Here is a 27,387-nt window from a genome sequence, read left to right as displayed (position 1 = left end):
TTATTTAGTAAAACTAGAGGAAACAAGACAGGACTTGACAATTAAAATTTTTCTCTGAACAGATACAAATCTATATGTACATATTTATGTTTATCATATACGTGTACATGCATACACACATATATGTGGTGCACATGTACATAAATGTAGACTTGTGCATGCAAGCATGTGCACATGCATGTAAACAAATGTATAATGTACAACACATATGTACATACATGTGATTTCATCACTGTAGGAGACTTTCAGTATGAAATCTCACTTCACCATAGCAGACTGATAATTCATCTATAACTTACAATCTTAAAAAGTTACCTTCCCTTTATAGATTGTGACTTGCCCAGAATTACAGAATGTCAGAGGTAGGATGTGCATTCACTCAGGTCTTCTTGATTCTAGGGCCTTGGTTCAGAAAAAAAGATAAGTGAAAAAGTCATGATTTGTGAAGATCTAGTTAGCAACTTGGATACCTTAGAATCAGCTGGAGTTGGGATAAACAAAAGCCTTTGATTGTTATTCTTGGTCTTTGGAGATAGCAGTCAGGGGAATGGACACAGGAATCTCCACACCTTCTTTCTCTCTCTCCACAGCCAAAAAGTAACTTTGACTTGTCTTACTCCACCTTATAATCCTTCTTACAATTCTCTGTCTCCACCAACAGATCGAGGCAGCACAGAATAGTGGGAAGGGCCATTTTCCAAGCATATGCTAATAGAGTATTGTCCAATCGGTAGTTAGCCTTAAGTGCTCGGTTGTCTGGCCTCAGTGCATGAACTCAAGAGTTTCAGCCCTTTATAATGATTATCTATAGATATTCCTTCTCCTTCACTTCTCAAATCCAATCACTTACTTACTAAGTCCTATTTAATTCCCTATCTAATATATCTCTTGTATCCAACTGATCCTCTTGTTCCCATTGACACCACATTACTGTAGGTTCTTTTAATTTAAAAAAGTTACCTAATGAATAAAGAACTGTTTCACTCTTTGTGACCCCATTTGGTATTTTCTTCACAAAGATGCTGAAGCAGTCTGCCATTTCCTTCTCCAGCCTATTTTATAAATGAGGAAATTGAGGCAAACAGCATTAAATGACTTGCCCAGGATGACACTAATAGCAAATATCTAAGCCCAAATTTGAATTTATGAATATGAATCTTCCTGACTCCAGGCCTAGCACTGTGTCATTGGGCTGTTTCCTAGATATGCCTTATTTCCTTTACTGGGAAACATGTTTATTAGTAAACTCATCAGTAAGGTAGGGGAAGATGCTGTGACAAGTTTGATCTCAGGAAACAGAGTCCCCATCATTATGAGTCGATGTTTTCTGCATCATGATTAACACAAGATAAAATTCTTCCCTCTTGCTCTATCAATTGCCTTCCTCCTTTAAGAGAAGTGATCCCATCAATGCAGGCCCTCTGTCAGTTCAAACTGAAATCCATCTCTACTTTATCCTCTATGAACCTTGTTTATGTTCATTTATAATTCTCCATAGAAGACCTATCCAATATACGGTGGTCCTTCTTATAGGTCTTTTTCAATTTAACATATGTCAAAGCAGCACTTAAGCTCTCTCCACTTATTATCTCTCATTTGCTCAACAAGATGAGGCCCCATCCTTTTTATGATTATATATTTGCTCCCTGATATGTATTTTATCATTTTTTGAATATAGGGTATAACTGGAAAAATGATTCAGTTTATCCACATGCTATGTTTTTTCTCTGTGACTCTTTGAATTATGGGCAACTTTAATCTTTCAAAGAGTATGATAATCCAGGTTCTCAATTGTATAACATTTCTGGGAGAATATTTTTTAAAGATATGTTTTTACTCTGGGGAACAGCCTGTAGTTGTTAAAAAGCACTGCTCATTTTACAAATAAAATGCCATCCCTTCATCCATTTGTTTTATTTTGGCTATGACTCATGTGTCCATATACAATGCCTGTTTTGGATATTTGTATCACCATATGACTTCAATGAACTGATCATTCAACTTCAATTCTTAATCTGGACAACAAGCATTTTTCATCCAAGAAAATGGATTCTTGAACCAATCTCTTTTGAGCACATAGAAAAGACTTGATAATATTCTAGGACTTGGCATTTAGCTCAATATTATTCATAGGAAAAAACATATGGAAGACCTCACTGTCAATTGAGAATCCCTCTTTCATTTGGATCTTCGGAAAGACATTAAAGGCAGAAAAGACACTAGATTTGGAGACAAAGGATCTGAGTTTGAATCTAGACTATCTAGATACAAACTAAGCCACTCTAGGCCTCAATTTTCTCATCTGTAAAATGATAGGATTGTTCCTGCTAGCTGTAAAAAAAAAAATATGATTATCTTCCATTACAATACTGAACACTTTTGCTGAAAAAATCATTCTGTTTTATGTCTGGATTGACATTAATGACCAGAAGGCAGATACCAAGTACAGCCAGAGAATATAAGACATGATAGCACATAGGAAATACAGACACACTGCAATTATCATGTTCTCCACCCACCACTTCACCCTCTGAAGCTGCTTTCCTTGGCAGTCACCTCGCAGGGCAGAGCACTAAGAATAGCCAGCAAAGGAAGGGTCTGTTCTTCCTCAAGACGTTTCATTCAGTTATTTCACTGCAACTATACCAGTTCTGCCCAAAAGAGAGCTGTGACCATTCTCACGTCCACAAAAAAAGGGAAGCAGCCTATCTCTTCCTTCAGTGCTTATTCATGTTAGAGTGGCAGCAAAATCCCTCACAAGCATTCTGATTGATCTTCTAATTTCTATTTAGTATTACTAATAGGAGTATATTCCTATATATCCCAATTATCCAAAATATCCATTTTGGAAAGGGATCATCTTCATCTCACAAAGGGAAAGATGGAGAGGACCATTTTTGCTCTTTAAAAAGGACCCAAAACAAAGCAGAGTTTTTTGTTTTGTTTTGTTTTGTTTTACCGTAGTAAGGGATGTAAGGATTCAAGTGGCTCCTTTGCTTGTGAAAAGGCCAAAAAAGTTTCAGAGCATTTTAGCAGATGCAAAGTTCTTTTCTCCAAGGCACCTTCTTCTCCTGCCCCTTATTTGCATGGGGAAACTTGAACCCAGTGCGATTTGATGATAATTGGGTAAATAATGTTTGCCTAGTTAAAATTTAGCCTATAGAATTAAAATTTGGGAAAACGAATGATTAGGTTATCCTCACAAGGAAGAATGTTGAAAGAAAAGGCCCAGAAGGAGTGGTGGAGCTAAGATGATGGAGTAAAGGCAGGAACTCATCAATATCTCTCCCAAATCACTCCAAATTCCTTTAAATAATAACTCTAAACAAATTTTTAGAGCATCAGAGCACTAAAAAAACTGAAATAGAACATTTTCTAGCACAAGGAAATTTAGAAGCTCAGCAGAAAATATCTTTGACAGACACCAGGGTAGGAGTCCAGCATGCAGTCTAGGTGCAAGCCACACTAGTACAGCACTGGCCCCAGACCCCCACTGGCCCCAGCGTCAGTAAAGCATGCCCTTTGAAAAAAAATGCTCTATGTCCTAAATCTCAGTTTTAGCTCTCTGAATTTAGTCTTTAAGAAAACACAACTGGAGAAATTTCTATCATTTTTAAGACTAGGAGTGAGCACAACAGTAGCCCAGCCAAAAACTGAAGATAAGTCTGAAATTGGAAATGTCAGAGAGGAACTAGAGTTGACCAGTGATCCTCTCAAAATCCAGACTTGAAGAAAATCTTGCCCTTGGAAATACACATGGAAGATGCCTAACAGATTGTGATTGGCATTGAAAAGTGTCAAGCTAGGCATTGCTAATTCTCCTTATTTCCCTTTTTTTCCTCTTAATTTCCCCTATTATAGTTCTAAAGCCATAGGCATTACCACTATCCCCATTGAACAGATAAGGACTGAGACCAAGAGGTTAGGTTACATGCTCAGCTAGTAAATCACTGAGGTAGGATTCAAAGTCTTCTTGGTTCCAGGTCCTATCTACTATCATACCTAGTTCTCTCTCTTAAGAAAAAGAGGCAGAAGGGGAGAAGGAGAGAAGAAAGGGAAGAGAGAGAGAAAGTAAGGGGGGATTGAAGTGAAGAGGAGGGAGAAAGAAAAATAAAAGAGGGAGAGGGATAAGCCAGAAGTGAACGAGGGAAAGAGAGGAAGAAAAGAAAGGAAGAGGAAAGAAGATGAGAGGGAGAAAGGAAAGGAAAAAGAGAACAGGGGGAAAGAAAGAGGGAAGGAGGGGAAAGAAGAGGAGAGAGAAAAGTGGTGGGACCATGGAGACTCATCTATTAATTCATATTTTTGAACAAGAAGTGATAGCTTTCTTCCTTTATTTCTTATCTGATGAAAACAACCATTTTGCTGAGGCAGTTGGGATTAAGTGACTCACCCAGGGTTACACAAAATCTTCTAATTGTTTAAGAACTGACATAGAATCCAATAATAATAAAGTCATAGATTCTTGAGTCAGTAAGACTTCTAGAGTCATTATAGATAATTTAGGATTTGGAGTAAGAAGATTTAAGTTTCAGTCCTAGCTCCTGTGTGACTTTTGGCACATGACTCTAGTTCTTTGAAGCTCAATTTCATCATTTATAAAATGAAGGGTTAAGCCTAGATGGTTTTTTAATTCGTTTATAGCTTTAAATATGTCTCAATTTCACATCCATAGCTTGATTGGCATCCATCCTCTCTTTTCTAAACCCATTGACACTATATTAATATAAATACATCTCACCAACCATCCCAACTATCATAATAATTTCTCTATAAAGGCAGCATTTTGTAATGAATAAAGAAGTAACATTCTTTGTGACCCCATTTGGGATTTTCTTAACAAAGATACTGGAGTAGTTTGTCATTTCCTTCTCCAGCTCATTTTACAGATGAGGAAACTGAGACAACAGGATTAAGTGGCTGGCCCAGGGTCACACAAAATTGAATTCATCTTCAGGAAGATGAGTCTTTCTGACTCCAAACCAACACTATCCACAGTGCCAGCTAGTCACCCCATCGTGCTACTACCACTCTTGTTTAACAAATGAAGGTTATATACTTGACCTCTGGTATACGGAATATGCTTAGTCTCTGCATCCCTCTTTAGGGATTGAGGGTGAAGTAAATTTGGATCCAGTGAGTAGAAGGATTACTTCTGTTATAGGTCCCTTCCAGAGGATAATCAGGACTCTTTTGAACCCATAGTTGCTGCTCATCACCCCTCATTATTGACCTCTCTCTCTAAAGAGAATGAAAAGTCATGAGTTTAGGATTATAAAGTGAAGGAGAAACGGTATTCTTTGCCTGCAAAAGAACATTGAAGAAGGATGCTGAAAGAATATTTATTACCAAATTCTTCCTGGTCTCTTCCTCCTCTACCCTCCCAGTCTTCTATTCATTCTATTCACTGAATGAATTCCATACATTTTTAGGTCAGCACGGTAGATGGGCAGGAAAAGTAAATATGCTTTATGTAGTTGCATCAGGGTAGGAAAGAATTGCCTGAAAAGGATAAATTGGAAAGAAGGCTCTGTCCAAAGAGCAAGAGCTCTTGTTTGTTTTTTGTTTGTTTGTTTTTGTTTTTGCTTGTGTTTTGTTTTTTTCAATTACATGTAAAGATAGTTTCAAACATTCATTTTTGTAAGATTTTGAGTTCTAGATTTTTCATTTTTCTTCTCTTCCTTTCCCCCTCCCTAAGACAGCAAGAAATCTGATATAGATTATACATGTACAATCATTTTAAACCTTTTCCACATTAGCATGTTTTGAAAGAAGAATCAGAACAAAAGTAAAAAACCACAAAAAAGAAAAAAAATTTAAAATGGAAATAATGTACTTTGATCTGCATTCAGACTCCATAGTTCTTTCTCTAAATGTAGATAACATTTTCCACCACAGGTCTTTTGGAATTATTTTAGATCATTGTACAATTGCTGAGAAGAGTGAAGTCTCTCACAATTGATCATCACACAGTGTTCTTATTACTATATACAATGTTCTCTTGATTTTGCTCATTTCACTCAGCATAAGATCATGTAAGATTTCCCAGGTTTTTCTGAAATCAACTGCCTCATTATTTCTTATAGCATAATAGTATTCCATTATATTCATATACCACAACTTATTCAACCATTTCCCAGTTGATGGGGATCTCCTTAGTTTCCAATTATTTGTTACCACAAAAAGAGCTGCTATAAGTATTTTTGTACATTTAAGCCCTTTTCCATTTTTTATCATCTCTTTGGAAGTAGTGTTGCTGGACCAAAGGATGTGCACAGTTTTACAATAGTTCCAAACAAGAGCAAGAGTTCTTAATCTGGGGTCTGTAAACTTGTCTTTGTTTTTGTTTGGTTAGGTTTGGTTTAATTGGAACTGTATTCCAATGCAAACTATTTCCTCTGTAATTCCATGTATTTTATTGCTTGTATTTAAAAATATTATTACCAGACAGGTTTGTGGGCTTCATAAGATGGCCAAGCTGATAACTTGACAGAAAAGAAATGATGCTCAAACAAATAGCTTCTATCTCTTGGGGAATAGAATGAATACAAAAGAAGGAAGGAAAGTGTCATTATAAGCCAAAAGATTGTGTACTAGCTACCTGGGTTTTAGAAAAATGCTTTATATATTTCTTAAATGATCTTTTTTTAAAACATATTTTTATTACTACTTTTTGTTTTTATGTCATCTTCATTTCTAGATATATCCCTCTACATATCGACACACCACACACCCTTATATCCAAAGAATAAAAAAAGGAAATCAAAAACGAATATCCAAAGAATAAAAAAAGGAAAGTTAAAAAAAAAAACTAAAACTAACCAACACATCAACCAAATTCAACATTATATACAATGCTCCACATCCACAGTCCATCCACTCTGTAAAGAATTAAGAGGGGTATATTATCATATTCAGGGTATGCCAGAACCAGCTCAGAGATAATTGTTAACTTTTCAGTTTGGGCTGTAAAGGAACTTTGGAAAGCAGCAAAACCTGCAAATCAGTATTTGGCTTATTGTTTTGTTTATTATTTAAGCTTAAGAAAGTATTAATAATGTAGAATAGACTTTCAAGTGGGCTATGTATTTATCACCTCCCCTCCCAGAAATAGTTGTTAAACATTTACCAGTGCACTCCTGCTTATATCTCTTCTGAGCCAGGCTTAGTTATGGACTCTCTGTTTCTTAAAGATGTCATAGAAAAGCATCTCATTAAGATTTTAGGACACATATATTCAATTTATGAATGGACAGAGTAACCTGGGTTTTATAAATTCCTATTCTTACAGATGCTATTGCATTACAGTTTTATTTTTGAAATCTCTTTTTAATAGCACTTTATTGACAAATTGGGTTAAAATAGCAATTAAAATTATCCCGAAAAGATACCTCTTTTAAGAATATTCTCTTTTATGTTGGGGCCATAGGAAATATTTATTCCTTAAAGTATAAATTGATACTGATCATGTTTTGAATACTGTTTTCTTTTTGATAATGAATTGAGTCTAAACTCATGTCACTTTGCAAAAGAAAGAACAGGACACAGGACACAGGCACAATTCCCCTCTGCAAGAACTCAGAACATGATAACTAAAACAATAATCTCGGGGCAAGATTGGGTACATGCATGCATGCAGCAGTAATTTGCAAAATTACTTTGTATTCAATTCTTATCTTTCATCTTTGGACTGAATGAGTTTCCTGCAATTATCTCTAATAACAGCTTTCTCTCTTTCTTGCTCTCTCTCTCTCTTCTTTTGTGTATCTGGTTCTGGATCTGTTTGTAGGTTTGGATAGATGCTGCCACTCAAATATGCTTCTCTCTTGGTGTTGGGTTTGGTGTGTTAATAGCATTCTCCAGTTACAATAAATTTACTAACAACTGTTATAGGTAAGCTCTGAACTCTTATCTTTTAAAGTATTTGAATAATCAACTGGTGGGTCATTTATTTATTGAGATTTTAAAATAACTGATACAGAAGTCATTGCCTGAAAGACAAGAAAGAAAACTGCTTATAAAACTTAGAAAGTAGACCTTCAATTTACCTTTTTTGTGTATCATAGATTTAGGTAACCTGGTGAGGCCTGTGGATTCATCAGAGTAATGTTTTTAAATACATAAAATAAAAAAATTGCAAAAGAAATAAATCATATTGAAATATATTTATTACATGAATTTTGGGACTGCACGGTAACAATTCTCCTACACTATCTTTTTGAATAACTTAAAATTAGAATAAGGATGTTTGTCTAAAGTCAATTAAAATATACATATTAAATGTGTAAAACAAAGAATAAAATGATATCACCCCTCTAATTCCATAGGATTTTCATGTTTCTAGAATTGATGAATCTAGATGACACTTAAGAGTATCCATGTATTGGAATTGAAAATTTTATTGAAAAGTTCCCTGATAAGACCTACATTTTTTTTTCTTTATAAATTCAGCCTTCCCCTACTATCCCTCCCACACCATCACTTTCAGTCCCTCACATTTTCCTGATAAGTTTTCCTCCTAATAGTAGTCAGCAGTCTGGCATTATTATATTTATTGGGAGCTCTTCTAGGACAGCTAGGTGGATGAGTGGATAGAACACTGGCTCTGTATCAGGAAGATTCATCTTCCTGAGTTCCAATTTGGACTCAGACATTTACTAGCTATTTGACCCTGGACAAGTCACTCAACCTGGTTTGCTTCTGTTTCCTCATCTGTAAAATGATCTGGAAATGGTAATCAACTCCAGTATCTTTTCCAAGAAAATGCCAAATGGGGTCACAAAGAGTTGGATACAACTAAACAACAAGATCTCTTCTAGATCACAGGATCATATTTGAACTAAAAGGGACTTCAGAGGTTATGTAGTCCAACTTCTTCATTTTACACAATCATTTAATTCAGGCCTAGAGAGTAGACTTGACCAAATTCACATAAATTTCAAGTAAGAGAGGCAAGATTTGAACCTAACTAGGTTAGGGGAATTTAAATCTGACATATTTCCCTATCTTCTTAAACAAATGATTCTAAGCTTAAGTTAACCTTTTATTGAAGACTATTATAAATATGATAATCTCATGTAAAACAATGATGCTGTCGGGATCATTCTTCTTATACTAAGTGATCACAAAAGTGACCTCCCCGATCCATACTATCATCTTAGCTCCCACTTCTTGTTATTGCTAAATGTTTTCCCCTCTCTGCCCCACTCCCTTTCTAGTTCACAGAAATGTGATCAAATGCCAATCAATCAATCAATCAACAAACATTTATTAAAGTACTGTGTGCCAGAAACTATGCTAGATCCTGGGGGTACAAAGTCAAAAATGAAAAAATATATAATCTGAAATTAAAATCAATGATATTTAATCTTAGTCCAAAGGAGTAAAACTAGAAAATCTGAAGCTCATTGAAAGCACATACCAAATTAAGGAGTTTGACAACATTCAAAATATATATTCATAACATGCTATAGAGATAATCTTTAAATTGTTATTTACACTCTCATCGATTACTTTCACTGCTGCAGAGGAAAATCTGAAATATGTTATAAAGAACATTAAATAACTGTTAGTAGCACTAGCCTGTCCCTGGATGAGTCTGTGAATGGGAATAATAAGGAATCTGATTGCCTTTTATTACCATGTTACTAAATTTTTCTTCTTTCAGATGAGATCAAATTAGATAATATCTCTGATCAAGTGAGATAATCTTATAAAATACTTAGCATACTGTGTGGCATACAATAGGTGCTTAACAAATGCTTAATAAATGCTTTCTCTTTTCTCTTCTTTCCTCCTCAGAGGCAATTGGGTAAACTAATTTTGGGCTGTGTTGCCTTTTAAAAAGTGATAACATGCAGCTTGTTGACATGAATTCACTGACCAAAGAATCTGACTGAAAATAACCCAGGGATTTTAAGCTGGTGTCTTTGACCTTTATAGACTGATTATTTACCTTCTTTTGTATCAAAAGAGATACTGTACACAGGAATATGGGAAGACCAAATGAATAACAGGGAAAAAACAAAGCTTGATTTCTGGACATTTTGATTGCTTTAAATAATGTTTATGGAGTAAAAACTTAAAAGTAATAATAATGATTAGCAATCAGTTTATGGAATCTCCTTCCAAATTGCCTAATAAAACAATTTATTTGTTTATTTGTTTACTAAGGCACTTTCAATCTGAAAAATAATGTTTGGATTTTCATTTCAATGATCATTCAGTGATCAATGATCAGTTTTCTAAGAAGCTTAATAAAAATAACATAATTTGTCCAAATAATAATGGTTATGATAGATACTAGAAATCAAGAGTCTTCCTGTGAACTTGAATGTTCAATATCTACCCTTCCTCCTAGCCTATACTTAAGTGATTGACTAGAGGCTGAATGGCCATTGCTTGAGTGAGGATGGTAGAAGAAAGTTATGTATTTAATTAAGGGTTGGACCAGATAACTTCTAAGATCCTTACCAACTCTACAACTGTTTCATTTTATGATTCATGATTCTGGGCCTTCCCATTTCCTCTACTATTTATGGAATGAATTATTTAATCCTAGAACCTTCATTTAAGAAAGGCGTAACAACTCAAATGTTACTTTGTGAAAACAGTATAAATATACACATTGAATTCCATTAAAATATTCAAATGAATCTATAATCTCCCCAATTTGGGAATTCTCTCCAAGAATTTAGATTGCCATCCTCTGGCTCCTACTCCTTTTATCCTCGACTCTTGCCATGGGACTAGTCATTTCTCTCTCTTCCAATCATGTTTCTTGAATGCTACTAAAATCCTTTAATTTATTATCTCTGTCAGTCAATAAACATTTAATAAGTGCCTACTTTATGCCGATAAGGACTTTTAATCAGTTCAGGAATTTCTACCTTTATTTCTTTGACTTAAATGCCATAGATTTTAATTTTTGTATTATATTTCTGGCATAAGGATAAAAACTGTAACTATGACATCATTGAGTACTTTGGCACTTTCTCTGTGACTTCTAGTCCAGAGAGCTACCTAAAAGGCTAAAAGTTTAAGTAAATTTCCCTGTGTGACACAGCTAGTATATGTCTGAGACAAGACTTGCACCCACATCTCGGTTTTAAGAACAGCTATCTATACATGATGCCAGGTTTCTTCTCTATCCAGTTACTTATTATATCCATTTACTGACCAGCATTACTTGAGGAAACCTTTTGAAAGCTAAATTAGTTAAGGAGAAGCAGTACATTGGCTGACCTTGATGTCATTAAGACTTGACTTCAAGTACTATCCCTAAGTCCAATACGTCATCCTGAGCAAGTCATTTTATTTCTCTGTGTCCCAGAACACTCTTTAAAACTTTAAATTGTAGAATAGTTGTTAATCTGTATTAGTAGAGATGGTTTCCTACCCCAGTGAAATTGTGGATCTAAGCAAAACATTAGGAAAGTCCCATGAAATATTGTTTCCAATTTGTCTTCATCACCCACTTAATCTGAATAATTCTTTGATACTATACTAAATGGACTCCCAGAAGTCTCCTTTTTATTGTCATTTTTGTAAATGTATCTAGGTATACCTTGATTTCTATATATGAACGCAAATGAAGTCATAAAACAAAGTTTTTTCTGTATGTATCAGCTAAGTGTAATTAGGTGGAAGTCACAGAAATTTTATTTTTCAATATGGGAGTGTGTTTGTACATAAATCAACTTGAAAAGAGAAGCATTTTCTAAATTAGTTAACTGGTGGCATAGTGGATAGAGTGCCAGGATTAAAGCCAGACTGAGTTCAAATCTGACCTCAGACACATACCAGCTAAAAGACTCTGAGCAAGTAACTTATGAAACTTTGTTTGCCTTAGTTTCCTCATCTATAAAATGAGCTGGAGAAGGAAATGGCAAACCACTCTAGTATCTCTGTTAAGAAAACTTAAATGGGGTCATAGAGTCAGACAGGACTAAATAACTACACTAAGTAGTATAGTTATTTAGTTATAGTTTAGTTATCAAATAATTATATTGAACTTCACCTAGAAAATGTATATTACCCTGAAAAAAAGTCAATATGCCCATGATACATTGTTGTAAGAAACATACTAATGGTCAAAATTTGGCAGTACAAAAACCTTTTGGCACAGGTTTTCTTTTATGATCAGTATTTGGTGAAATCAGGGAAATACACTCAATAGCTGGCCAGGTTCCTATTTTAATTGTTTTTTGTGGTGGAATGAAAAAACTTCCAGTCTTCCATGTTGTTGATTGGTTATATCTAATACTCAAATTACGGGAGGGAGAAGAAGAAGTTTTATTTTTCCTTTTCTTTTGACACTGCAATTGATTCAGCTCCTGAACATCTGAGCAGGTTGCATTCAAGATGGAACAAACTTCTGCTTTCTTTCTCCCCTTTTATCTTTCATCTTTCCCTTCACTTACCTTCCTTCAACCTTTTGTCCTCACTTCTTCTCTTTCCCTCTATTCATCTCATTTCCACAAAAGATCCAAAAGAATGGATAGAGGAAGCTGCATAGTCTAGGTTGATTAGGGAAATTTTTTTCCTTTCTATTTTAAGCCCAAATTGTGCTTTAAAAACAAAACAAAACAAAACAAAACAAAGCACTGATGAATTTTTGCCATTGAAGATAAGGAGGTTCTGCAAAAAAGTTCCTCATCTGTCCCCTATTAAGTAATAAACAGGACCATGAGAAACTGACCAACTCACACTCTTGTTTGCAGATAGATGCCCACTTGAGTATATTCATCAGAAGGTCAGAAAGGTCCCTCGAGGTGAGATTGGTATTGGTCTTCTGTGGGGTTACTATAAACACAGGAGAGCTGTTCTGGATAAAAAGCTTGCAGGAAACTACTGTGTTAATCACCGAGTTGATAGAGTGGTCATTTTCATTCTGAAAAAAACAGGCTCCTTTACAAAAATGCCTTAAATTATGGCCCTGCCCTCCCCCTTATCCCCACTTCTTCAAGTCTCAGTAAATTAAAAATAATGAGTTGAAAATTACATCTGTTCCCATAATCTTCCTCTGCTTCATAATGACTTGTTTTGTGTTTTCCCAGAGATGCGATTATCACTACCTCTGTCAACTCCCTGACAAGCTTTTTTTCTGGCTTTGTCATCTTCTCCTTTCTGGGCTATATGTCACAGAAACACAATGTGCCCATTGGTGATGTGGCCAAGGATGGTGAGTATATGACGATGACCAGTTCTCACACATGAAACTCTGACATGAATTTCTTAGCCATTAATCCTGTCCTGACACATTTTGTCTTAGATGTCTACATGTCATTTGTAAACTCCTCTTAGAAGAAGGTGACAGACTTCCCAAAATTGGAGGAGAAAGTCTTAAAGTGACATGAGGGTCTCTATTTGAGTCATTCACTAGAATGGTTGAGAGCTCTCCTAAAATACTTTCAAAATGCAACATGGTTAAATAGTCTTAAAGATATTGGTTTCTTTTGAAAGTTTCCCAGTCTATTTCTCAATATCCTATATTATATTTATGCTGGAAAACAGAGGCTCAAGACTGTTCCCATAGAATAGGTTATCTATATTATGAGAATACTTTTTTTTTTAAACAGATGCTACTCTATGGGTTAACAGGGTCAGATAAAAGGGAATCAATCAATCAATAAGCATTTATGATGCCAGGCACAGTTCTAGGTAGATCCTGGGTATACAAAGCCAAAAATGAAATCATTCCTGCTCTCCACTCAAGGAGCTTCCATTTTATAGAGGGGGAAACAACAAAGCACATAGAGAAAATAATTACAAGTTCATTTAAGGAGAGAGACACGATTAAATGAAACAATCAGGAAAAGCTTCATACAAGCTATAAAGAAAACAAGGGATTCTAAAGGATGGAGGTAAAAGATGAAGTACATTTCAAATACAGGCAAATATTTGTATAAAAACATGGACACAGGAGGTGAAATTTCACATGTGAGAAACATCCAGAAGACCAGTTAGGTAAGACTTTAGAGTGCATAAAATGGAGCAATATATTAAAGCAGGTTGTGGAGAACTTTAAATAGCAAATAAAGGAGTTTATATCTCATCCTAGAGGAGGTAAGGGGGCATTAGATGGATTCTAGTACTGTTGTGCCCAGAGTAAATCTGTTCAATTAATTTGCCAGTTGAAAAGTTAAAAATTAAATATAATTCCAGATGAAATCAATTGAAAGCATGTTAATGAATTTCAAATTTTGCCTTTGAGCATCTAGAATGTTAGCATTGATGGCACAGTGGATAGAATACCAGGCCTAAAGTCAAGAAGACTCATCTTGCTCAATTCAAATCTGACCTCAGACACTTACTATATATGGGCAGATCACAATTGTTTACCTCAGTTTCCTCATCCATAAAATGAGCTGGAGAAGAAAATGGCATACTGTTTTAGTATCTTTATTAAGAAAACCCCAAATGGGGGTCACAATGAGTTGGACACAATTGAAAAATGACTGAAAAACCTCAACAAATGAGGTTAATGGCAGGGAGAAAGCAAACTGGCAGAAAAGAGTCTTCATATGTTCAGGCAAAAATTAGGTCAAATGGATAGATGTTAGACTTGAAATAAAATGCATAAATTGCTTAAGACAACCTTTAAACTCCCTTCCATTTTTAACAATCTATGTCTAAAAAGAATAATCTATGCATGGTTTAGAAAAAAGAGACTGGGTCAAGCTTTCATATATACATATGAAAAATACAATGTTCACTTGAATAATTTATTCCACCAGCACTTAAATGAAAAAGAAAACTCCAAGCTTTGGAAAAGCCAAAAATGAGCACATTCTCATACAGTGTTTTGGTAGGACTAGTAGTCCTAAATCATATCTCAATTTGGAGCCACAGGAAGTCTCTAGAAAATTCAGCTGCATGTTGAGTAATTTATTTGCTTTTGGAAAGTTGGATGAGTTCAGGTAATCCTAAAGCTAATTTCACTCTAGAACATTTTTTAATGTCACCACTTATTTGACAATGTAGGCAGTTCCTTTTCTATAGTTGTTGTTACTCATTGACAATTTTATTTTCTTTTTTTTTTTTAATAACTTTTTATTGACAGAACCCATGCCAGGGTATTTTTTACAGCATTATCCCTTGCAGTCACTTCTGTTCTGATTTTTCCCCTCTCTCCCTCCACCCCCTCCCTCAGATGGCAAGCAGTCCTTTACATGTTAAATAGGTTACAGTATATCCTAGAGACAATATATGTGTGTAGAACCGAACAGTTCTCTTGTTGCACAGGGAGAACTGGATTCAGAAGGTATAAATAACCCGGGAAGAAAAACAAAAATGCAAGCAGTTTATATTCATTTCCCAGTGTTCTTTCTTTGGGTGTAGCTGCTTCTGTCCATCCTTGGTCTCATTGACAATTTTCAATGCCCATTTTGGTGCTATTTCCCTGAGGTGCTGTTTCTAGTTTGGATAATTCTTTCCACTTAAAATTCAATTAGGGCTATACTTAGGCCAGTTGAACAAGTGATACTTGTGTTCGTATAATTATAAACCATAGAACATTTGAAAATCTTGGGACAGAATTAGAGAAGGAAGTGTAAAAAAAAAAAAAAAAAGACCCAATGCTAGTGGAATTTACTCACTATTACATTTTTGCATTTTTTGCTGCTGGTTTTGCCCTTTATTATAAATAGTAAGTGCTTCTGCTTATAAAAACCTCCATTAACCCCTGATAGTAAAGGTTAAAATCTTCCCTCCGCTTCAGTGACAAGCAAAGTAAATGTCATTTATGGTTTTAATTCTCCAGAAAATATTAACCCACCTAAAGAAATGAAAGAAGAGGATGTTGATATTACATTCTGCAAAGCTTCCTGATACCTTCTTGTGCGTCGTTTGTGGCATTTGGAATCCGTAGAGGTGTCTAAAGGCAAAAACTCTATTTGAAAATGTGCCTCTGTTTATTTAGGAATGATGAAAAAGCTTAGTTTAGAATGTACATTATAGCCTGTTCTTAACTCCTTCTAATAGGAAGTTTCAGAAATCTGTAACTGGATCAGAAAGAGGACCTATATTTAAGTCCTACCTCTCTTTATGTCCTTAAGTCTTACCTATGCAACTTTAATTTTCCCATCTGTAAACAGAGAATTTTTAACCTCTGAGTTCCGTCCACTTCTAAATCTGGGATCCCTCAAGGTCATATGGTCTTAAGGTTATTGCTACAGACTTCCCAGGAACCATACCACATCACCATGATAATATGTTTAGGTTCTAGAAAGTTTGAAATAGAAAAACATTAATTGCTAGAATCTGTATATCTTTGAGAAAAGTAAAAACATATCATATGACTTGATATCCTGTGTATGTCAAACATGTTAGAATTATGATCAACTTTTAAAAATTTATCTTTGGTTAAACTTTCTATTCTATGGGGTATGATTTGCATCCTGATGTGACTCCTCCTTCTCTCAATATATCTAATCATTTCCATCTTTAATCCATTAGTATGCATCTACAAGGAATGCAAATCTTTTATTAATAATAGTATTTATGTAGCAATTTAAGGTTTACAAAGTGCTTTAGATAGTTAATTACATTTGACTCTTAATAAAACCTTGTGAGGTAGGTGCTATTAATAACCCCGTCTTACAGATGGGGAGACTGAGACAAGGAAAAGTAAAGTGGCTTATCCAGGGTGACACAATTATTAAATGTCTAAGGCAGGATTTGAACTTTGACTTTGCTGATTCCTACTCCTATGCATACTTATTATATTACCTACTTTCCTAATATTCAATACTTGAAAAAATATGTGATATAATTGGTAGATGGGTTTTCTTCATGCTTAAATAAGAAGGGGGGAAAGGGGAAAAAAGGGAAAGAGAAATGAGCATTTATATGGTGCCCACCATACATCAGGCACTTATTTGATCTTATTACTTCATGAATTGTTGGACCTCAAAATATTAATCATCTAGTGATCAATGTTCTGTTGTTGAACCTAGGCTAGTCTTTTAAAAAGTCAGAGTCCATTTGGTAGCCTGTACTCAAAGCTTTTTACTAGGACACAGTGATATACCCTTCAAGAAGGGAAGAAGGGGAAGGGAAGGAATAAGCATTTACACAGGGGTCCTCAAACTATGGCCACGGGACAGATGTGGCAGCTGAGGACGTTTAACCCCCTCACCCAGGGCTATGAAGTTTCTTTATTTAAAGGCCCACAAGACAAAGTTTTTGTTTTTACTATAGTCCGGCCCTCCAACAGTCTGAGGGACAGTGAACTGGCCCCTTATTTTAAAAGTTTGAGGACCCCTGATAGAGCCTACTTGGGGGAGAGGGGAAGGTTAAGTAGGACAATGGATAGATCAGTGGGCTTGAAATCAGGAAGATCTGAGTTGAAAGTTGGTTTCAGACATTTCCTAATTGTGTGACCCTGGCAAAGTCACTTAACCCCAATTTGCCTGAGTTGTGCAATTTGTAAAATAAACTGCAGAAGGAAATGATAAACTATTCCAGCATTCTTGCCAAGAAAATCCCATCACAAAGAGTCAGATACAACTGAACAAGATCAAAATGCCTATTATGTGCTTATCATATTTGATCATTTCATTTGGGAAGTCATGATCACTTTCATGCCATGAGTCATTGAAGCAGGACTTGAGAGGAGAAATTTTCATTCTTAAATACATGCAAAAAAATTATACCAGATGTCCAAAAAATATATAAAGGATCATTGAATTTTCTTCTGTTAGTTATTTGTGCTATACTTCTTTTTGCTTCCTTCACACAAATGAACTTCAGCATAGAGTCTACAATTCACTTCCAGAGAATTATGATGTGTGCTCTGTATTTTTAGCCTATGATCAAGCCCCACCCATTCTTTGGATTCTGTTGAAACCAGGGCTACAGTTAGAAGAGATACCTATCTGAGAAAGACAATAGATTTTGGGGGGGAGGGAGTTAACTATGTAGAATTGGGTAGGTCAACCTAGAGAAGTTGGAAGGAAGCAAAGTTGTGAGTTTTTTAAAGCTGTTTGGCACTGGCTTAGGTGAGAGAATAGAACTATTAATGTAGCATTTATGTTTTATTTTCTATTGTCCATTACTGGCAGTCACATCAAAATTAATCTTCACAATAGTTCTAAAATAGATAAATGACAGTTCGCAAAGGGGAACTTAAAGTAGAGAATGGTTAACTATTAATAGTTCTTACCTTTTTACAAAAAGTTCAAAGGATGTTATAAGACATCCATAAAACCTGATTATGCTCTCTTCCACACTGTTTTCCAGTTTGAAAAGGGGGAGCTTGCCTATCTAATCTCATGTTTTACTATGGCTTGGATAGGCTTATATGAGGAGCCAAGTTTGCCAGGCCTTTATTATCACAAATTAAGTGACTCCAATTAAGAATTATGGATCTTTTATAGGGTAGAAGGAGAAAGGTGAGAAGAAATAGAACTCAAGAATATTCAAGCCCACCTTTTTGCATGCTCATCTTTCTAAACTGCCACCTCCTAGATATGTAGCTATTTCTCCAGGATCTTGCTACTCTGAGAAAATCTGGAAAAGGTTAGAGGTTGTGTTTCCTTGCCTTTATGCTCAGGAATTCAGATGACTGGTGTTTTGAACTTGGAAGGATAAGAGTCACAATTTTTGCAATTTTTGCATTCATTTTGCATTCATTTGCAATCATTTTTAATGATATATTTTCTATATTCTGATGCTTATGGAAATACAACTCCCTCCAGGAGATAATACAGTCCCAGCCACCCTCTCTAATATTGAGTATTCCTTGGAAAGGATGTATGGTACAGCATAAAGAATACTGATTCTGGAGTTGGAGGACTATGTATCCTGTCTCTGATGTTTGTCACCTGTGTGAATATGAACAAGTCCCTTAATTTCTCTGGACCTCGGTTTTCTTTTCTGTAAAAATAAGAGGTTGAATTAAATAGCCACTCAGTTTGTTTCTAGCACTAATATATGATCCTATGCTACCTCAAAATTCTTGGCTAAGAAGAATCATTCTTCTTATGTTTTGCTTTTGCTCCCTTATCATCATTTTGTTATCATCCATCTATAACTTTTCCTACTTAGAGATTCATTCCATCCATCTTCATACACTGAATTAGATCTTGTAGTCAGTAGTCATAATCAATAAATATTTATTAAGCCCTACTACATGCAGGCACTATGCTAAGTATTGGAAATATAAATATTCAGAAAAAATGGCATCTCTTGCCTTCAGGGGGTTTATAATGTGTGGGAGAAGACAAAACACAAAATAAAGTTGAAAAGAAGGGAAAGGAGTACCCAAAGATACCAGCCACAGAGGCAAGCATGATGGAGAAGTCAGAAAAATCCCATAGTTATACAGACTAGGAAGAAATTATTTTTTTATCTACTGGCTTTCAGGCTTTTCAGACTTCTTTCTGGAGGAGTTCATTATTTGCTTATAATCTTGCTCCCTTATTTTTGGACATTTCAGAATCCCTTTATTTCATCCAGTCTTCACTATTCCAGTGTCTGGGAAATACATAGTCTTTCTCCTTGCTATAGGCACACAACCTATTTGGCTTTAGGACTCATCTCCCATTTCTACCAACAGTTCACCACTTTGATCATTCAAAGAATCACAGTCTCAGAATTGAATGAGATTTCAATGACCATTTGAAAAAGAATCCCCTCTGCAACATACTTCAAAAACAGCCATCCAAACTTTGCTTCAAAAATGTCCAATTTAAAGGGAACCAACATTATTTGAGGCAATCTATTTTACACTTGGATAGCTCTAATTATTTATCATATTATCAAACCTAAACTACTTTGCAATTATTTGCTTCTGTTTTCGAGGGCAAAGCCAAACAGATCTAACCCTTCTTCTAGTGATAATGCTTCAAGTTTTTGAAAATATCTATAATATCATCCTTTCAAGCTATAATTCTATATTTCTACTTTCACAGCCAAATTTCTAGGCATTATTTGTAATAATGCATTTTCTCACCTCTTATTCTTTGGAAAACTGTTAATGTATAAAGGGCTAAATAAGCATGGCTTTCATGGCTCTTATTTGGTTTTTTTTTTTTTTTTTTTGAGCATACACAACATCCAAAGTAATGAAATAGCTAATGACTAGGGAGAGATTGAAGATGACAGTGAGGGATGATTAATAGGTTATGCTCTTAGAACAGGTGGACATGAGTAGAAAGATTGTTTTTGATATCTTTAACCTCAATGACTGGAACAAAAATGGAGAAAAAAGGCAAAGGGAGAGTGGGATATTGAAGTATAGGACTGGGAATGTTGATAGGTAGCCATAGATGGTGTTTTTGTAAAGCAGCATGTGGGAGGAACAAGAAGAGAGAAATTAGATCTGGTGTAAGCACAGAAGAGCCCAGTTAATCAGAAAAAATAAATAAAAGAATTGCCACTGAGCAGTAATGGCCTAGTTGAGATTAGATAACTTTGAATTGAATTGGTCTTTCAATGTGTGTCAACTTATGTAATGATCATGATGGCAATAATTAAATGGTAGATAGCTTCAAGAAAAATACTTGACTGAATAATTATAGATCCTAGAGAAATAACACAATGAGAAAAGAACTAAAGATTTAGTCTGTCTTTTTTGAAAGTATTATTAGTTACAGACAATTGTGAGAAGTGCTTGCTATTTATGCTTAATTCCTATGCTGACAATAACAATTCAGCAATAAATCCAAAGAAGCCTTTTAACTATTATTGTGACTGTAAATGATAAATACTAATGCTCACTCAGTGACTTATTGTTCATATAAAATGATTATTCTGATTATCACTTGAATAAACTAAAGAAAACATTGCCTTTGGAGAGGAGGAGTATCTATCTCAGAGGCAGGTAAAAGTGTAGAAATCATGGAGCTGATGATGAAATTAGATCATAATTGACTGTTAGATCTAATTTCATTTAATAGTCATTGAAGTAGACAACAATCTCCATTTTATTTGTCAAATTCACTTTTAATACTTTGGAAAGTCAAGAAAACAACTTATTATTTTGACTAAATACTGCCATCTGTTTAAATAGTACCAAGAATAGTAAATATGTCTGAACAAATAGTGCTGCTTGGAAGATGAGTTGCAATTGGTGTCAATTTCAAAATAATTAGTTTAAATTCCAAGCAGAAATAATAAATATATAAAAGAAATAGAAGAGGTAGGAGAATGTTTTGTGTCTTACCTCTTGTTTCTAGTATAATTTATATAAAATACGTATTAATTTTAAGGAAATTATGAACTACTGTCCACAAGTCATAAAAGACATAAACTTTCTACATTGCCTGCATCCCAGTCTGGCTTCCTTTCCCTCTATCACCTTGAACTCTTCTGTAATCTTCTGAAAGTATTTGTGCAAGAAATGCAAAGTGATTCTGTATTGTTTCATAAAAAGAAGCTAGAAGATGAAGACCCAGAGTAGTTGTGAACTGACTTCTACTAAATAACCACATCCTGTGGATGCCAGCTGTTCTCAGCTGCTCTTTGAATTGTGACTTTGGCAGGATGCTGCTAAAAACCAATCAAAGAAAGTCAAACAAGCTAGCTTCATCTTTTGAAAAATGTCCAGAAGACTTTCATAGGTCAGGAATCCACAGGGGAAAAGTAATTGGTATCAAAAGTAAATTTATCATATCAGTTCTTCACCAGTTAGCCACAAGGTCTACCAACCAGATTAAGAGAAGGCAGATCTTGCTTCCAGAAAGTATAAAGGGCAAGGAGAATTTTGCAATGAACTGCATAGAGTACATACTGTCTTTCTACCATGACCACGTGACTTTTATCTAGGCTTAATATGCAATATGTTTCTTCCTTCTAGGAAAAAATGTAGAACTATTGAAGAGATGTTTCTCTATATTCCAGGATTTTAGGAGGAAAATTAATTGTTCCTCAAAAAAATGAAAGGACTTTCAGGGGAAAGGGTGAAAGAATTTAACACAGAGAAGGAAAGGAGGAAAGTATCACTGAATAGTTGGAACTGAACATATTTAACAAACTCTTCCTGTAAAAAGAGGTGCTGAACTCTCTCTTAAGGAAAAATCAGCTATTTGTGGACTTTAAATTGACAATATGGATCCATAGTTATCATCAAAAGAAAGATGATACTTGAAAGGATTAGTGGAAGAAAAAATGAATAGTAATGATTGGTGACTCTGATGAAAGATTAATACTGCATAGTTCATTGTCAACCTGATAAGAAGTTTGTGCTTATATATCTGGAATATATCTAGGATATGATGAAGCACCCACCCCCACCTAGATTTGTCAAACACAATAACTATTACCCAGAGCTTACTAGTGATTCAAGTGGTGGGTGACAAATACTGCTATCAAAATAAATCTAGGAAGTATCGTTAAGGATTAGGAAATCCTGGAGGAAAAAAATGAAAGCTTTGTGGAAACCAGAGTTAGTTTTTTGTTTGTTTTTCATTGAGCTGTTGATTGAAAACAGAAAGGGAAAACCAAATTTGAAAAGTGAGCAGCTGGATTAAAAAGATGTCTGAAAAATCAAACAATCAACAAGTATTTATATGAGTACATTGTATGAGTTAGATACTATGCTGGATACTATGTTACTGAACAGATTAGCAAATGAGTTACTGTACCAATGACAGCAATCTTTCACAAATTATGGAGAATAGGAAAAGTACCATAGGATTAAAGAAGAGAAAATGTACTGATTTTTAAAGAGAGAGTATGAAGACTGCCTACACTAGTAAACGAGATTGATTTGATTTCTAGCCACATTCTGAACTGTGCTATGATCTCTAAAAGCCTAGAAAGTCATTAAAAGCTATGAAGCATAGCTTAGTTAAAAAAAATCATGATAGAAAACTTGTTTCTTTTTTTGATAGAGCTACTAGATGAGCAAATCAGAATCCTGCTGATAGTTTACCTTGGTTTGAACAAAGTTTTGACAAAATCTCTCATTGGTAGTTTAAATCATGGTTTAAATGATTAGACTCACTATGTTGCCATTAATGGCTCACATTACCTGAAAAGAAGTCTTCAGTTGATTCTATAGGCATCAGTGCTTGACCCTCTCAACCTTTTTTCTTTTTATACTTTAATCGACATGTTTTATTTTTACATTTTAAACATTTATAAATTACCCTCATTCTGTGAGATATATCTGTATCCAAGAAAAACAATTAAACAAAAAGTAACAAAAAAGTAACTGCATCTGAAAGTATATGTAATATATATGCATGTGCTTACAGTATATCCTTGCCTGTTATTTTAAAATGTTTTTAATTTTTAAAAATTTATTTTCTCTTTTCACTGCCCAGCCCATTTGAAAGTAAAAGAGAAAAAAATTCCTTGTAACAAATATGTAAAGTCAGGCAAGACAAATTTCCTTATTATTTGCATACAAAAATATTTGTCTCATTTTAAACCTTAAATCTATTGCTTCTGTGTCTGGTGAATAGGGTATTTCGCCATCAGTTCTCTGGAATCATGATTCATCATTGCATTGATCATAGCTCTTATAGCATTCAAAGCTGTTTGTCTTGACAGTGTTGTTATTGTATAAATCATTCTGGGTTTGCTCATTTCATTATGCATCAATTTATAAAAGTCCTCAAAATTGTTTTTTACAATATGGATATTCCAATATAAACTGTTCTTCTGATTCTATTTATTTCCCTCTGCATCAGTTCATATAGACCTTTCCATTTTAAAAATATTGTGTTTCTTCAGTTTTTACAGCACACTAATATTTCATCATATTCATATACCACAATTTACTCAGCCATTCTTTAATTGATGGACTTCTCAATAATTTCCAGTTTTTTGCTATCCCCAAAAGAGCTGATACAATTATCTTTTTCTTTAGAAACATTTTTTCATCTTTTTTGATCTCTTTTGAAACTGGAATTAGCAATGGTATAACTGAGTCAAAGGATACACATTCTTTCATAATATCTTGTGTATAATTCCAAATTGCTTTTCAGAATTGCTGTATGCCCCATCAATAATATGCCTATTTTTCATAGTCTGTCCAACATTTATCAATTTCTTTCTTTCTTTTTAGTTATCTTTGCTAATTTGATGGCTATGAAGTTTTCTCTAATTAGTAGTCTTACACTTTTTATTATCCATGTGCTACAGATAGCCTGAATTTCTTTCCTTGAGAACTACTTGTTTATATTCTTAAATAATTTCTCAATTGGGGAATGAATATTACTCTTATAAATTTGAATTTATTATTGACCTTACATAACTTTATGAGAGAAACTTACTAGATTTTTCCCAATTGATTTGTTATATTTCTCCGTATAAAATTTTATGTAATTAAATTATTTCTTTTATCTTGTTTGAGCCACTCTATCTTTTATTTGTTATGAATTTTTCTTCTATCTGTAGCTCTGAGACAATTTCTTTCATATGTTTCTCTAGTTGTTTATAATGTATTTTATACCTAGGTCACTTATCCATTTGTAGCTTATCTTGGTATAAGGTATGATATATTGGTTTAAATCTAATTTCTTCTATACTCTTGTCCAGTTTTCCCCAACATTTTTATCAAATAGTGAGTTCTATCTTAATCACTAAGGTCTTTGTGTTTATTGAATATCAAAGTACTGGGTATTTTTTCTTCTCTTAATTATATACCTAATTTACTTCACAGATCAATCTTGGTACTTTTTAGTCAGTACCAAATTGTTTTGAGAATTACTTATTTGAAGTATAGTTTGAGATCTGGCACTGCTAGACTCCCTTTGTTCTACTTTGTTTCCTTATTTCTCCTAAGATTCTTGAACTTTTTTGCCTTCATATGATTTTTTAAAAAAATGTTTCTAATTCTCTAAAATAATCCTTTGATAGTTTGATTAGTATGGTATTGAATAGATAAGTTAATTTAAATGGTATTGTTATTTTATTTTATTCACTTCTCCTACCCATGGATGATTAATATAGTTTCTAATATTTAAGTCTGTCTTTATTTCCATAAATAGTTGTTTGTATATAGTTTTTATATAGAATTCCTCTTTCTACCTTTTCCTACTGACTCTCACTGGTATTACATGGAAAGGCTGATAATTTTTGTAAACTTGTCTTATGTCTTTCAGGTTTATTGAAGTTATTGTTTACTTAAATTTGGGGGAGGGAAAGAGAGTCTTTACACTATTATATCATCTATAAAAATGATAATTTTGTTTCTCCTTTGCTTAAGCTCATTCCCTAGGTTTTTTTTTTCTTATCTTGTTGCTATAGCCAGCATATCTAGTACTATATCAGATAGAGATAGTGATAATGGACGTCCTCATTTCACTACTTTTTAATTTTGTTGGAAAGGATTTTAGTTTATCTCCATTACATGTAATAATAGCTCTTGAATTTACATATAAACTTTTTATCATTTTAAGGAAAGATGTTATTCTTATGTTTTTTAATAGAAATTTATTTTGTGTCAGCTTTTTCTTTACATATTGATAAAATTATATTATTTTTATTAATTTTAATTTACATGGTTAATTAAGTCAGTTTTCCTAATATTAAGCCAATCCTGCATCCCTCACATAAATTTAATCTGGTCAGAGTGGATATGTAATCTTTGTGGTGTATTTAGTCTCTTTGATAATATTTTACTTAAAATATATGCATTAATATTCACTAGGAATTTTCACCTATCTTTTTTATGGTTGTTTTTACTCTCTCTGCTTATATATCAAGACCATATCTATATCATAAATTGAATTTGGTAAAACTTTTCTTTTTCCATTTTCACATATAATTTATGTAATATTTAGAATTAATTATTCTTTGAATTTTTTCTAGAATTGTTCAGTTTCTTCCTCTGAAATATATTTGAATTCTCTATTTCTCTATTTAAATTCTCCATTTCTTTCTCAATTAATCTGGCTATTCACATTTTGTAAATATTTATTTCCTTTCAATTACTGATTTTATTGGAATATAGTTGATCAAAATGGTTTCAATAATACCTTTTATTTATTCTATACTTTTTATCATTCTTTTTATCAAAGACTTGTTTAAAGGCATGGATACCATCTTTATTAAATTTAAAGATAACACAAAGCTGCAAGGAATAGCCAATATTGGATGATAGAAGCAGATTACAAAATGACTCCAGGGAAGGTAAAAGTAATAAACCAAATATAAAACTATGCCTTTAAAAAAAAAAAAAAAACAAACCCAAGATTTCATTGATATAAGTAACTTTCAGTTTAGAAAAACACCTTTCTCTTTTAATGAAGATTGGTACCTGTTCTGCAATTTATAATTTTAGAGTTACCTGGGGCACTGAGAGCTTAACTGATGTTCCCAGGGTTATCAGAGGCAGGAAGAAATCATATGTCTTCATGATTCCCAGCTTTCTGTCCATTATACCATACAAACATACAAGATTTAATTGAAATAAGTGTAAAATCCTACTCTTGAATTCAAAAATCAATTCCCAAAATGTAAGGTGGCGGAGGCATGACTTGATAGTCATTCTATCTGAAAAGATACAGGAAATTTAGAGGTCTATACCTTATGAGTTTGTAGTGTGTCTTGGTTCCAAGAAGAAAATAAAACCTCATGGGATCTTGGACTATATTAAGAAATGTAATATTTACAACACTGAAAGAGACAATCTTATTGTACAGATTCAACTCTCATACAGAGTTTTCAATTTGGACTACCATCTTTTTTTTTTTTCAGTAGTATTTTATTTTTCCACATATATGTAAAGATAGTTTTCAATATTCATTTTTGTAAGACTTTGTGTTCTGAATTCTTTTCCCTCTCCCTTACTTCTCCACTCACCAAGACAGGAAGCAATCTGATATAGGTTAAATATGTGCAACCCTTTTAAATGTATTTCCTTATGTGTCTTGTTGTGCAAGAAAAATCAGACCAAAAGAGAAAAAAAAATGAGAAAGAAAATAAACAAGGTGAAAATACGATGCTTAAATCCACATTCAGTCTTCATGGTTCTCTCTTTGGATGCAAATGCATTTTCCATCCCAAATTTATTGGCATTATCTTGAATTATCTGTTAAGAAAAGCCAAGTCTATCACATGTTGCAGTTTATCAATAGGAAGATCAGGGAATGAAGTTATCACTAGATTTGTGACTGGTTATAGTAGACTAACAATAATAATAATAACTAGTATTTATATAGTGCTTTAAGGTTTGCAATGTGCTTTGCATTCATCATCTCATTTGAGCTTCATTTGAGCCAGAGGTTCTGTAGAGGGACATTTGTGAAGTATCTTTTAAAGAAAGATTCTATTTCTGCTTCTTGACTTTGGAGTTGCAAGGTGGAAACTATAGATAATCAAATTTTGATTTGATGTATCTAGAAGAGGAACACATTTTATAAGAAAAAGTTGCATGTCCCTTAAAACTTTTTCAGAAAAAATCTGGATAACGTTTTGGGGTGTGTGTGTGTG

At 33.9% G+C, this 27,387-nt stretch overlaps 1 protein-coding gene across 1 annotated transcript in view; it reads left to right on the top strand.

Moving 5' to 3' along the window:
• The window catches only part of SLC6A3 (solute carrier family 6 member 3), an 83,490-nt gene that overhangs the window by 31,031 nt on the left and 25,072 nt on the right, over positions 1-27,387 (top strand). Inside the window, exons 6-7 of the mRNA XM_051969809.1 lie at positions 7,787-7,890; positions 13,056-13,180. Coding sequence (XP_051825769.1) covers positions 7,787-7,890; positions 13,056-13,180 — 229 coding nt within the window. The remainder of the gene's footprint in view (positions 1-7,786; positions 7,891-13,055; positions 13,181-27,387) is intronic.

This window comes from Antechinus flavipes, chromosome 1 (genome assembly GCF_016432865.1).
Source record: "Antechinus flavipes isolate AdamAnt ecotype Samford, QLD, Australia chromosome 1, AdamAnt_v2, whole genome shotgun sequence".
Lineage (NCBI taxonomy): Eukaryota > Metazoa > Chordata > Mammalia > Dasyuromorphia > Dasyuridae > Antechinus > Antechinus flavipes.
This window is presented reverse-complemented; position numbering and strand designations above follow the sequence as displayed.